At 44.6% G+C, this 14,173-nt stretch overlaps 3 protein-coding genes across 6 annotated transcripts; all 3 read left to right on the top strand.

The window, feature by feature from the left end:
• The first annotated feature begins 5,706 nt into the window (after positions 1 to 5,706).
• On the top strand, positions 5,707 to 8,394 carry LOC129592226 (kelch-like protein 1). Of its 2 annotated transcripts, XM_055488204.1 has the most exons (3): positions 5,707 to 6,486; positions 7,727 to 7,819; positions 7,916 to 8,394. In XM_055488204.1, the coding sequence occupies exons 1-3, from the start codon at positions 6,138 to 6,140 to the stop codon at positions 8,137 to 8,139; spliced, it is 666 nt and encodes a 221-aa protein (XP_055344179.1). In that variant the 5' UTR covers positions 5,707 to 6,137; the 3' UTR covers positions 8,140 to 8,394. The 2 variants fall into 2 exon arrangements, with proteins under 2 accessions (XP_055344179.1, XP_055344180.1); XM_055488205.1 differs by having other exon boundaries at positions 7,717 to 8,394.
• A 706-nt stretch (positions 8,395 to 9,100) lies between these two features.
• Positions 9,101 to 13,669, top strand: LOC129592219 (kelch-like protein 12). 3 transcript variants are annotated; one of them, XM_055488193.1, is made up of 9 exons: positions 9,101 to 9,518; positions 9,746 to 10,025; positions 10,091 to 10,406; positions 10,534 to 11,154; positions 11,267 to 11,359; positions 11,449 to 12,448; positions 12,619 to 12,849; positions 12,956 to 13,257; positions 13,412 to 13,669. In XM_055488193.1, the coding sequence occupies exons 1-6, from the start codon at positions 9,202 to 9,204 to the stop codon at positions 11,649 to 11,651; spliced, it is 1,830 nt and encodes a 609-aa protein (XP_055344168.1). In that variant the 5' UTR covers positions 9,101 to 9,201; the 3' UTR covers positions 11,652 to 12,448; positions 12,619 to 12,849; positions 12,956 to 13,257; positions 13,412 to 13,669. The 3 variants fall into 3 exon arrangements, with proteins under 3 accessions (XP_055344168.1, XP_055344169.1, XP_055344167.1); XM_055488194.1 differs by having other exon boundaries at positions 11,449 to 12,462; XM_055488192.1 differs by having other exon boundaries at positions 11,449 to 12,546.
• LOC129592101 (kelch-like protein diablo) lies at positions 13,429 to 14,040 on the top strand. Its single transcript, XM_055488067.1, has 2 exons — positions 13,429 to 13,551; positions 13,594 to 14,040. The coding sequence occupies exons 1-2, from the start codon at positions 13,429 to 13,431 to the stop codon at positions 14,038 to 14,040; spliced, it is 570 nt and encodes a 189-aa protein (XP_055344042.1).
• Positions 14,041 to 14,173: the final 133 nt, after the last annotated feature.

The raw sequence follows: 14,173 nt of genomic DNA, 5'->3' as shown, positions 1-14,173 counted from the left end.
AAACACAATCTTCATACTATGTACTCGTAGCTTCTTTTTGTACAAAAACTGGAAAGAGAGCGGTCCATAATGAGACTTTTCGTGCATCTGCCTACATTTGACCGTTCGCGTTATCAGTATGTTTTCCCACTACTCCCGCCATAAACTTGCAAGCATAAACCGTTTTAGCTCAAATGCACACGAACTATCTGGCTATCAAATTTTGTGAAATATCCTGCGGCTTCGAGCTTAAACCAGATAGATAAAATTTCAATTATGTATAATGGCGTTGTAAGTAGCCGATCGCGCTATCAGTATGGACACTGATAAACTTAATCTGCTTAAATATCAACACGACTTCTTGTGAACGCCAGAAGTTTAACTAGATTTCGTGCTTACGTTAATATTTCCACTACAGTACTGTAGTGGAAATAAAGTACTAGTACTTTACGCAATGCGCTCCACTGGTCGCACTCGATGTTATAGCAGTAGACACGACTTAAGAAGTTCGTAGCTACATCACCTGACGAGAACCCACCGCACACAAAAATGTACTTATCGTCCACATTTGCCAGACCGGCGCCACATACAGGATAGGGTAAAGCTTTCTTGTGCGTCCACGTTGAGCTGATTGGGTGGAAATAGTGCACACAATCCAGAGTCTTGAGTGACTCGATTTCTCCACCGATGCACATGATGACTGGGATCAGCTGGGAGGAACCTGTGACGAGCCAATTGCAATCTCAACCAATTGGCTCATGATAACCTATTGACTAGTAATTTCACTTAGTAAACTAAAGTTTGCCGTTTGCCGTTTGCCCAAGTATCAAGGTTGTTTGCAGACATCAGTAAATGCTCTATATCTTCCGGGTCACATAACTGTCCTTCATGGACATGTGGCTCGTTTTTGGGAGCGTTATCAAACATAGTCATATACTGTTGATGGGACTCTGAGCTAGAAACCGCGAGCGCACAAACCGCAGCACTGCGCGAATATTTGGCCAGCGTCGGACCGGGTCGTGTTTAAGCCAGCGCACAACGGCACTCAGAACTTCGTCCTCATGTTCAACACAGAGATCATCCGCAGACAGCAGTTCAGTCAGCTAAACAAAACACAAAACATGTCTTAGAAAACCTGCCAACGCATGCTCGAATAATGCACAGCACGTATTGATTAATGTAATTCAGGACATTTGATATTATGTGTTTTTTTTCAAGGAGAATTAAAGAATGGTCAAGTTTTGCTTTAACGATCATGTGACACGTTAAAACAAAACTTGATCGTTAAAGAAAGTGGCAGACCTGATCACCACTGACTTCCAGGAATTCAGCGTATCGCGAAATGCCCGCAAAATTTTTTAAGACCATTGCCTTAACGTTTTCAGCTAAGCGTGGTCGATGCGCCGCGGTCAGAAGGCAACATAAGGTCATCAGGCAGCTGGATGGATGCAAGTGGTTTTCCATATGTTCCCAGCATGCACTGACCACCGGAAGAATATCCAAAAGATGTGAAGCAGCCAGGAGAGCGTGTACATTCGCATCGTTGATAATAAGGTCCGTCGAATAACAGTAATCGATCAAATTGCAATCACCGGTATGCTAAATTAGCCCAGATGTAGAACGACTGTTACCGTCTGTTAGCACAAAACTATCCGTTTTCGCCGCACTGCAGTTGGTTACTAAACCCAATAGAAGTATCGCTACGTTGCAGAACACGTACAGTATTTCTAAGGTGCTGACTACTAGTGCGGAGCATTACGTATTAGAAAGTACATGAGAAAGTCTGGTATAATTTGCAAATATCGTACATTTTGAGAACTCCACTGGGCACATTCCTCAAGCGAACATCCCTTTCCTGGCTCTCTCTCAGACCAATGGTAAACATGGTGCGAAAGTACATGCTGTGAGCGCTGAGGACCAGGCGATGGCAGGGAATTCCAGGGGAATCCTCTTCTTGACCTTTGACTATGACATCACACAGCATTTCACAGCTGGGAGCGTCACGCAGCTCCCGGACCATATTGGCGAAGCGGGCATGATTCACTGGGAATCTGACATAATGGCCCTCCTGAGAGGAAACACTTCTTTTATCTTCTCTCATTGTCAGCAGTTCGTTATTCGCCATGGCTGATTCAGAACAACAAAGCAATCCAGGAACTCAAAGCTCGAGAGCAGCGCCGATGCATTACGAACGCATGGGACATTCAGTCGTCGTCCTCAACAACCACATCTACGCTGTTGGTGGAATTCACTATCGCTCCGTGTTGCCGACCGTGGAGCGGTATGATTGTACTGCAGACTGCTGGCAAGCTATAGCCAATTTGCCGGAACCGCTGTATCGATTCACCGCGGTGGCACACAACGGTCGTCTGTTTTTGTTTTGTTTTGTTTAATCAGCTTAACGTCTACAACAATCAGGACAACCCTGCACGAGGTTGTAGACTACCAGAAGAGAATGTGCTTTCATATAAACGAAAGCACGGCACATAACAAAACAGTCAACAGTTCATCAGAAATCTACAACAAAGGATAGTGCTCAGCATTAAGGAAACGTTTGGTCCAGCGTAATTCCGTCCATTTGATGCGATCCAAACTGGCGCCGAAACAGGCGATGCTTGAATAGGACTCTTGAGGAAGTTTCAGCTCGTTCCAAAGCTGCGAAATAAGGAATGCGAAGCACACATTTGGATGCTTGACAGCCTCTGGAGGCGTTGTCAATACCACATTCTGCTACGATCCACAAACCGATACCTGGAGCGAACTGGCCAGAATGCCGACGGCGCGGTTTTGGGGCTCGGCATGTGTGGGTCCGGACGGTCTGATCTATGTAATTGGTAAGATTAATTTATCGCGATACACGTACAAACTTATAGTTAATAGTATTAACCATAAGTTTGTTTTATACCAATATAAAATCTGTTTTATATTGGTATTAACTTAATACCAATATAAAACAGATTTTATCACAGAAACACTTCCTCTGTTCTATCCTGTTAAGCCTTTGTTAACCTGTTATGCCTAGACTAGGCTTCACTACGAACGAGCCACTACGTAGTGACTACTGACTATAGGTGCATGGCACGGTGTTTTGGTGTATTACGAAGTTGAGTTACGAACTTTTAGGGGGATTGTCGAAAGTCGAAGGAGGAAATAGCAACACTCTGACCACAGTGGAAGCGTATGACACCTCTACAAACCAATGGCTGAGGAAAGGTATGTTTTCGTATTCTTTTTCAAAAAACAATGAACCTGTACAAACTTCCGGAAGATGGTCTAGCTGCGTTTTACACAGGGAGTTTGAAGAAACGTCGATACCTTGTCGGAGCTCTTTGTGTTAACAACAAAATGTACGTCCTGGGAGGGTATAACGATGGCGTCGACAATACCATCGAAGTCTACGACGAAGAATCTAATCGTTGGACAGTGGACGGAAACCACCTACCCCGAGGCATGCACAATTTTGGATGTGGCGTTGTGCGTGTGAAACCTCCTCATTTATTACAATACGGGTGAAAATAGATGTATCCTTTTTTTTTCTGGTGGTTTCTATTTGTTTCCTTTCGTCATAACTAGGCCGTTTTTGGTTAGTGACCTTGGCAAGTAATAATGCTTCAACAGTTCGCGCTGTTGGTCAACCGAGTTTAACAAACTGGAATGCAATAAATTCTCGCACTTCAGTTTGATGGAAGTACTGTAATAAGTGGAATTCATACATAGACTATACAGATATATAGATATATGTAGCTCTGTATATACGTAGATAATTGCATCATCTAAAATTCAAAATTGGTTTTGGCCACGCCCACCGGACCATTTCTGGTGAAACTACTTTTTTAGGTATTCCCGCTACCTAATCTGTCTTCACACAAAAAATGGAATTTTTCCGAGAGGAAAGCCTCTGGCCGGTCCCTGGTGATTCTGGGCGGTCACGTAAACAAATAAATACAGTAGTTCATATCTTATAACGAGTTCGTTAAAACTGAATAGTACTTTAACTACGACTACGAGTTTGAACCCTATGCACAACTTACAAATTCCTATTCTCGTCATTGATTTCGATTTACGCATAATCCTTACGGCTACAACCAGACGCTTTTGTTTAAAAATTACATTAGGAAGCTATCAGTTTTGAAATCCTGTATCTTTGCGATTAACACACTCGTATCCGATTACGCTATCTGGGTCCATATGATAAAACTTACTCCACTGGTAACATATGGTACCAGGACCTAGTTATCAAATGCCAGCACAACTTGGATTGAAGCTTATGGTTATAGTACCATCTCTCCATTTCCACTATTAAGAGCTTATTAAATTGCTGACTTAAATTTGTTTCGGAATGAGCCATGGCAAATAGCGTACTGTTTGGGGAAGTAACGAGCCGTGCGTCTCCTCAGGAGGGTGTCAGATTCTCAATGGATCATACCCGCTTTGTCAGCATGCTGCGGGTGCTGCGTGACACTCCAGGCTGCGAGATGCTGCCTGGAGTGTCTTCGTCGTTAAAGGTAAAAAATCCCCCTGTGATGATGATTCCCCTGGAATTCCCTGTCATCGTCTGGTTCTCAGTGCGCACAGTACGTACTTCCGAACCATGTTTACCACAATCCGAAAGAGTGCCGAGAAAAGGAAGTTCGCTTAGAAAATGTGCCAACGGAAGTTCTTAAAATGTACGGTAATTGCTATTGCATTGTTGCATTAAAATGTTGTCATTTTCTCCTGCTCTCCAGTGTTTAATATTCTTACTTTGTAGCTTGCAATATAAAAATGTGCCTTTACTTTTGTTATCAATTTTGCGATAGACGACCGCACTAGGCGTCGGCATCTTTTACACCCAGAAAGCTAGGGTAGGTTTAGGGGATTCCAAATTCTAGTGAGTACAGTACAGTACGTACAGAGTCTGTACGTACATTTACTGTACTGCATTCACTCGAATTTGACTACAGAGTATAGTAATGGTATGCTGCCACCTAACAGTCGTTCTCAATCGTGGCTATCCCCCTAATCCCGCTGATTGCAGGTTGATCGACTACTGTTATTCCTCGGACCTCATTATCAACGATGAGAATGTACACCCTCTTCTTGCCGCTGCACATCTTTTGGACGTTCTTCCTGTTGCCAGTGCATGCTGCGAATTCATAGAGGATCGCTTGCATCCATCCAACTGTCTGATGACCTTGTACTGCCCTCTTACCGCGGCGCATCGACCACGTATTTCAGAGAAAGTTAAGCCAATGCTTCTGAAGAATTTTTCGGCCATTTCGCATACTTTCGAGTTTATGGAAGTCAACAAAGACCAGGTTTGCGGCTTTCATTAAGTTTAATTGATTGACATTGGTCGCCTCTCCATTGAGCAAATTAAACCCATATATGCTCTGCACTGTTCAAGCATACGCTAACGTGTTGCCAAAAGTCTAATAAGATGCTTCGTTTTTGCTAGTTGATGGAAATCCTATGTGCGGATGATCTATGTGTTGATCAAGAAGACGAAATTCTGGAAGCCGTTTTGCGCTGGCTGAAGCACGATCCGCTCCGACGCTGGCCAAATATTCGTGCAGTGTTATGGACCGTTCGCCCGCGATTCCTCAGCTCTCCGTTCCATCAGTGTTACATGAACATCTTTAATAACACTTCCGAAGACGCACCAGCTCCAAATTTTTCTACGGAAGACAAATATTCGAAGCCGAAGATATAGAACGTCTATTGTTGTCAACAGTTATCGGTTATAATTCACAATTTTGGCCACGCACGTCGTACGCGTACGGTAAGGTTCGGTTTATTATACCGTGATCTGCTTGCAGAAGTACAGTATACGTAATTGATGAGATTAGTTTACTAAAGCGAATTCCTTCTGATGTCGTTACCGAAATTGCTGCAAAGTTAAGATTGTTTGGGTCAGTAAAGGTTCCATCCAAGTCATTCTGTGCGTCGGCGGAGAAATCCGGTCGCATCAGACGCTGGACTGTGTGCAATATTACGATCCAATCAGCTCCAGCTGGGCCCAGAAGAAGAGTTTACCATATCCCGTATGCGGCGCCGGTCTGGTTAACCTGCATGATAAGTACTTATTTGTGTGCGGTGGATATTCGCCAAGTACATACTGCTGTCGACGCGTCTATCGCTATGACTTTGATTTCGACTTTTGGAAGGAAGTGGCAGCGATGCGTTACGACCGCTACGGACATTCAGTTGTCATTCTCAGCGACCGCATCTACGCAATTGGTGGAGATCGTGGTGGCATCATACTGCAAGCCGTTGAGCGGTATGATTTCGCTGTCGACAAGTGGCATGCTGTAGCCGACCTACCGGTGCCGCTGTATCGGTGCACTGCGGTGGCACACAACGGTCATCTGTACACGTTTGGAGGTTTGTCGCCCGATGGACGCGCTCTCAGTACTACACTCCGCTATGATCCACAAACCGATGCCTGGAGCGAATTGACCGGAATGCCGACGGCGCGGTTCTGGTGTTCGGCATGTGGGGGTCCGGACGGCCTGATCTACGTTTTTGGTAAGGCAGTACTGTGTGCTACCGCCTACCGGTACGGATAAGTATGTACAGAGTATTGTAGCGATAGATCACATTACATTGTACCGCCAGTAGGAGTGTTGATTGCTTTTCTTTACTGATTATTGGTTGTTGTATGAAGATCAGAATCCTTGTTTTCCTACATTTTACCGACCGCATCTCAAGGTCAGAAACATCTTGAAATTGGTCTTGCTGCAGCTTGCTCCGAATCTTGCTCCGCGCCGTCCGCGCTTCTTGCCCTTGTGCTTATTGCACTTTTTGCTACGCGCTTTCCGCGCTTCTTGCCCCACGCTTATACGTGCTTGCTCCTCAGCTTGCTTTGCTCGCTGAATCTTGCGTACTTGCTGATGAACACTTGCGATGACCTTGTGTTGTGTTGCTTAACCGCCATGGGATGATCGTACATCTCCCACCGTTGTCACAATGTAAACGGTAGTCAGCTTCCGGTCAGCATCACTGCCAACCGTGCCAGCCTTTCCCACACTAACAGCCGACAGATCGTATATATGGAACGTTTCGTACCAAAGAAAAAAACTGGGACGTTTTTTTCCTTCCTGTAGTCACTGTAGACATCCGTAGACAACCTGTAGACACCCTGTAGACAACCTGTATACATCCTAAGAAAACCTAAGAAACCAGGTGACTACAGTATGTCTACAGTGGTGCCTACGAGTTGTCTACAGATGACTACCGGTGTATACAGGCAGAGCATCGAGCTGAGTCTAAGAAGGTCTGCCTGTATACAGCGGTAGACATCGGTAGACACCCTGTAGACAACCTGTATACATCCTAAGAAAACCTAAGAAACCAGGTGACTACAGTATGTCTACAGTGGTGCCTACGAGTTGTCTACAGATGACTACCGGTGTATACAGGCAGAGCATCGAGCTGAGTCTAAGAAGGTCTGCCTGTATACAGCAGTAGACATCCGTAGACACCTTGTAGACAACCTGTAGACAACCTGTATACATCCTAAGAACAGATCGCGGTAAGGTGGATTAACCAATCCACCAGAACACCAGTCAAACCGGCTGCTGTTACAGTATTTACAACCGAACGAAAATATTCTGATCGCTTTTAACTGGCGTGTAAGTTCAGTAACTGTCGCACGAGACAACTGTTAATGAACGAACAAATCGTTCCACACTTCCTTGCTATGTACGAGTACCGTATTCGCGCACAGTATCCGGTGTGATAATTTACTGTATTTAGGATCTTTCAGGGGGAATGTCGAGAATCGACGTAGGAATCAGTAATAGTATTCTATCTACCGTGGAGGCGTATGACACTTCTACAAACCAGTGGCTAACGAAAAGTATGGTTCGTATTCTGTTTCAAAAAGAATGAGCTTGTGGGTTAACAGCTGTACTAATTTCGGAACGGCCTAACCGTCTGACTGCCTTTTACACAGGTAGTTTAAATAAACGTCGATACCATGTCGGAGCTGCTTGTGTTAATAACAAAATGTACGTCCTGGGAGGGTTCACAGGTGGCATGACCGATGATTCAATCGAAGACTACGACGAAGATTCTGACCGCTGGACTGTGCAGGGGAGCCGCCTACCGCGAGGCATGTGCAATTTTGGATGTGCCGTAGTGCGCAGGAAACCTCCTGGACCCATACGAAATGGTTGAAAGAAGACTTATTCCTAATAATTCTTTAATATGTTTTTTTTGTCACACCCAGTTCTTGGTAACCCAGACACGTAACAACGTCAGGCATAAATGTTATTAGTTTTCAATGGCGATAAATTCTTGGGCTGTTATTACCTCGTACTTAATTGCTTTTAACGTTGTTCAGGAGAACTTTTGTCGGCGTGAAAGCAAGGTTTTCAATATCGGATATCCATCTTATCAAAGCTCAATGCAGTACAATTATGCACATATAATACTCAGACCCAATCGAGGAAAAATAAACAAAGTAGTCATAAGTGCTGAAATACCAGGTCTTGTCTTTCATGCATGTCAGATTCATCATCCAGATCTTACATTAGTTGCATACGAGTGATACGACTAATAATTTTGCGGTATCTTTTCCGGTTGTTTCTTATTGGCTTTCCTTCGTCATAACTACATAATTAGTCTACATTATTCGCTCTCGGTTAGTGGCCTTAGCACGTAACAATGCAGGGAACAGAAGTTAATTTCTCCTGAATTTACCAGAATACGATGGCAATGAATTATCGTGTTTCGATTTGATCAGCTTAAACCGTTATTTGAGAGCGTTTTTGTGTCGGATTGAAAGTATTTACTGAAATGAACGCATCTTATTAAAACGATGCAGTACCGATACCAGTTGAAAGACTGCAGTACACATTAATTTTATAAACCCGACAACCGAAAACTAATGTGGGCAAACAAGTGATACCAACTTATTTATTGCCAAGTCTTGTCGTTCACGCTCATTTTCTTCAGAACTCAAAGTTCCCGTGGGTGCACAGATGATGCACACTGTATACACGAGTCACTGCTCAAAGGTACAAATTCAGTATCTTTGCTTTGTTTATAGTGGCCGATTACGCTATCACTGTGGATACTGATAAAAATTAATCTGCTATTCTGCTGCTAACATTTCTTGTAAACATCAGCACAACTTTAAAACAGCAACGGTTTTGTTAGCACCGTTTGTTTCCATTTCTGTACCACTTTATGTCGAGTTTGTGACTTTGCAAACCGCTTTACTTTTCCGAATCAGTTATGGCAATGGCAAATAATCCACCAATTAGAGAAGAAGCTGCAAGTGTTTTACCTCAGGAGGGCCGTTATGTCAGACTGCCAATGGATCAAGCCCGTTTCGTCAGTATGCTGCGTGTGCTGCGTGACACTCCCAGCTGTGAGAGCCTGTGTGATGTCGTTGTTAAAGGTCAAGAAGAGGATTCCGTTGGGATTCCCTGCCATCGTCTGGTCCTCAGTGCTCACAGCACGTACTTCCTCAACATTTTTACCATCGGTCTGAGAGAGTGCCAAGAAAAGGAAGTTCGACTGAAGGAGGTGCCCAGTGAAGTTCTTAAGACGTACGACACTTTTACGTCACTGCATAATATACTCGAACGAGTTAAGTTCTGCGTTGCATTCGAAGTCAACACATATGCATTATCAGCATAATTACTGCAACGCAGCACCTGTTAGTGATTACTGATCATGGTTTTCGTAACTATTACTTCAGTGTGGCAAAAACTGGCTTGTTTGTGCTAACAGTCATTCCGAATGCTGGCTAAAACCAGTCTACCGCTGATTGCAGCTTGATCGAGTTTTGTTATTCTTCGGACATTATTATCAGCGATGAGAATGTGCACGCTCTTCTTGTCGCTGCACATTTTCTCGATTTTCGTCCAGTTACTAATGTATGCTGGGAATACATGGAGAAAAACTTGGATCCATCCAACTGCTTGATGACCTTTTGCTGCCCTCTTACAGCGGCGCACCGACCACGCCTGACGGAAAACGCAAAGACCATGGTTCTGAAGAAATTTCCAGTAATTTCACAAAGCTCCGAGTTTCTGAACGTGAATAAAGACCAGGTTCGGCGTTTTCTTTGAGCAGGCTTGTAACCGGTTGTTGAAACAATCTTTGTTGTCTTGTATAGTTGATCGAGCTGTTACGTATGGATGGTCTCTGCGCTGAAAATGAAGACGAAGTTCTGGGTGCTGTAATACGCTGGCGGAAACACGACACAGACCAACGATGGCCGCACATTCGTGAAATTTTGCGGTACGTACGTCCACGATTCCTCAGCTCATCGTTTGGTCAGCAGTATTTGTGCCTGAATTTGTTCGATAATGCCCCGGAAGATGGATCAACCGCCAATGAAGAAACGTTATTTAAACTGGAAGATATAGTACATCTACTAGAATCTTCAACAGTGGGTGATGAGTCGCAGCGTCGTCCACGCAAGCGTTACGGTAAACTTTGGTCTACGACAGTAAATCAAGTTGCTAAAATGATACATAAAGTTTACACCGTAAAGTTGCTACGAGTACGTGAGGCGATAACAACTTAATTGATTCTTGAGAATGTTTGGTCATAAAGGTTGCAACCAAATCATTGTTTGCGCCGGTGGGGAAGTTGTAGGAATTACGCCGCTTGACGGCGTGCACTATTTCGACCCGGTCAGCTCGACGTGGACGAAAAAGAAAAGTCTCCCATATCCTGTATTTGGCGCCGGTCTGGTGAATGTGGACGATGAGCACTTATTTGTGTGCGGCGGATATTCATCAGGCGACATCCACCGGAACTTCTTGAGACGCGTCCACCGCTATGACCTCAGCCTCGACGTGTGGAGCGACGTAGCTCCAATGCATTACGACCGCAACGGACATTCAACTATCATTCTCAACGATCACATCTATGTGATTGGTGGAGTTCAAGGCGGCACCCGCACCGTTCTGCAAGCCGTCGAGCGGTATGATCCCGCTATAGATCGATGGCACTCTGTAGCCGACCTGCTGGTACCGCTGTATTGGTTCGCCGCGGTGGCGCACAACGGTGGTCTTTACACTTTCGGAGGCTTGACAGCCAATGGAAGCGTTGTCAGTACCACATTCTGCTACGATCCACAAAAAAATACGTGGAGTGAGCTGGCTAGCATGCCCACTCCGCGGTTCTGGTGTACGGCGTGTGTGGGCCCGGATGGTCTGATATATGTTATTGGTAAAAATTTGCTAATATCCATTATATTCCATGAAATTTAACGAATGAATAATTTAATTTGCTGAATGTTTTGATTATTTTTTTAATTTTATTGCTTATTATTACCTGTTAGGGGGCCGATCGACCGTGCAGTATTCAGAACTGAACCACATTCTATCCACCGTGGAAGCGTATGACACATCGACAAACCAGTGGCTGAGGAAAGGTATGATTTCCGTATCCTGTTCCAGTAAAATGAGCACACACGAGTTTAGACTCTTCGGGAAAACACTCTAACTGGCTTTTTTTTCGCAGGGAGCTTGAACAAACGTCGATGCTATGTCGGGATTGCTTGTGCGAACAACAAAATGTACGTCCTGGGAGGGTATAGAGAAGGCGTCGATTCCATGGAAGTCTACGATGACCATTCTGACCGCTGGACCGTGCACGGAAGCCATCTACCACAGGGCATGTACAATTTTGGATGTACGGTTGTACGTGTGAAACCGCCCAACTAGTCCTAAGTGGAAACGGCTGCCTTCTTCGAAATGATCCTTGAACATCTTCTCATAACGCGGTGTAGCGGAAAGTGCAACGCAAATTTGGTCTTCCATACTTCTGCTCGGCCATAAATTCATTTCATAGCACTAAAAAACCACAACTCTTATGCTTAAAAAAAGGGTCATACTGGGGAGAAAAGTATATCGAAATTATAGCAAATTAGCCGCTCTAATCGCTTATAAATGAATAAAATATAAAGACAAAATTAATTAAAAAGTTAGAATTTAAAACATTTAGTAAATAAAAAAAAATGATTAGGAAAGGCAAAGGAATTATATTTTGGTCAACATCTGACAGTATTCGTGAGAACAGTAGTACGTATACGACATTGCTTCACCTTGATATAAAGCATCAAATGATTCAGATCCATTTCCTCCGCCAAAATCGAGCAGTTTTTCCGATTTAGGCAGCAGCAAAAAATTAGCGTGGGCAGCACGATGTCCTGCAGGATGCGCACCGTCAGGTACTCGACGGGGAAACGTGCCAGCTGTTGTAAGAGATTCGGCGGATGCCCGGCATGCACAATATTTTGATACTCCGGACTGAAGAAGGCGAACTGCCCGATCAGCAGCAAGATGTCGTGCAATAAATGTCAAGTGCAATAAATAGATGTCGTGCAATAAATAGGCCCGCTTCTCCAGAAAGGTCAGGCAGTGGTCGATCAAGAAGGAGCAGATGTGCCGGAACTGAATACTCAAGGTTAAATCCCGAAATGCCGTCTGCAAGGCAGCCAGTTTACTGCAAATACACCCAGGTTAAAAATCAAAGGTTGTGCTTGAAAAACCTTGGCCTAGAAATCGACACGGAACTTCAATTTACGCGATATCTTAACCGTTCAAACAAAGAAAGAGAGTAATAAAAATTAGGCATTCTGTACAAATCAAATATCTTTCAGCGTTTAAATACTAATTATCGAAACCGTAGGATGCCCGTTTACAAATTAATGGACACGTGGATGCCTGTTGCCTAACACAGCCCGTCCACTACAACAACACAACAAAGTTATCGATGCACCGAACAATCCTAACAGACAAGGCTGAATCAATGGTCCTGCAGAATTTTTCAGACATTTCGCGAACCTTCGAGTTTATGCAATTCGATAAAAACCAGGAAAAGACTTTGCCGCTTTCATTAGCGATCCGTTTCAGCTGTTTGGTAATGATCGCGTCCCAGTACGATGCAATTCGATATACGCTCAGCTGCGCTGTTCAAGCATGCGCTCGCAGCTTCATTGAAACGCTTTCGTTTTTATTGTATATAGTTGATCGATTTGCTGTGTGAAGACTGTCTGTGCGTTGAAAAGAAGGACGAAGTTCTGGGAACCGTTGTGCGCTGGCTAAAGCACGACCCGGTCCGACCCTGGCCGGACATTCGCCCGGTTCTGCGGTTTTTGCGTCCGCGCTCCCTTAGCCCAGGGTCACATGGAATGGTACATGACGTTATTTGATAATGCTCCCAAACCAGAGGAACCAGCCGTCAACGGAAGACAGTTATGGAAAGCGGAAGATATAGAACGTTTACTGAATTCTGCATTGCTCCTTGATAATTCACACAAGTCGTACGGTAAAATCGATACAATTCGGTACTTATACTGCATAATAATTATTTGCACATTACTGCATATAAAGTCGCAAATTATTAACCTTAGTTCACCAAGGGAATTTTGCTAGTTATTACAATTATGCCAGTAATAAGTTCTTGGAGACTGGGTTTTCAGGTTCCAAGCAAATCATTATGTGCCTCGGCGGAGAGATCAAGCGATTCCAGACTCTGGACTGCGCGCAGTTTTTCGACTCCGTTAGTTCAACGTGGACGCTGACGAAGAGTTTACCATATCCTGTATGTGGCGCCGGCCTGGTAAATGTGGACGACAAGCACGTATTTGCGTGTTGCGGATAGTCATCAGGCGACATTCACAGCAACTTCCTGCGACGCGTCCACCGCTATGATCTCGATCGCGACCTGTGGAGCGAAGTGGCGCCGATGCAGTACGACCGCAACGGACATTCAATCGTCGCCCTGAACCACCGCATCTACGCAGTTGGTGGAACTCCAAGTCGCACCGTGTTGCAAGCCGTGGAGCAATACGATCCTTCTGTAGGTCGGTGGGGTGGTGTAGCTGATCTGCCGGTACGGCTGTATAGACCCGCCGCAGTGGCATACAACGGTCATCTGTACGCATCTGGAGGTTTGACATCCGGTGGAAGCACACTCAGTACCACACTGACACTCCGCTATGATCCGCAAGCCCATACCTGGAGCGAACTGGCCAGCATGCCGACGGCGCGGTTTTGGTATTTGGCATGTGTGGGTCCCAACGGTCTGATTTACGTTATTGGTAGATGAAAGGTATAAAATGCTTTGGTAACCTGTTTCTCAAAGCAGTGAGCCTTGACAAACTTCGGAACGAGGTCTAACTGAATTTTGCACAGGGAGTTTGAATCAACGTAGATACCTTGAGGGGCGGCTTGTGCAACAA

This window comes from Paramacrobiotus metropolitanus, unplaced genomic scaffold (genome assembly GCF_019649055.1).
Source record: "Paramacrobiotus metropolitanus isolate TYO unplaced genomic scaffold, Prichtersi_v1.0 Parri_scaffold0000050, whole genome shotgun sequence".
NCBI lineage: Eukaryota > Metazoa > Tardigrada > Eutardigrada > Parachela > Macrobiotidae > Paramacrobiotus > Paramacrobiotus metropolitanus.
Note: the sequence above shows the minus strand (reverse complement) of the source record. Positions and strands in the feature narration are given on the sequence as shown.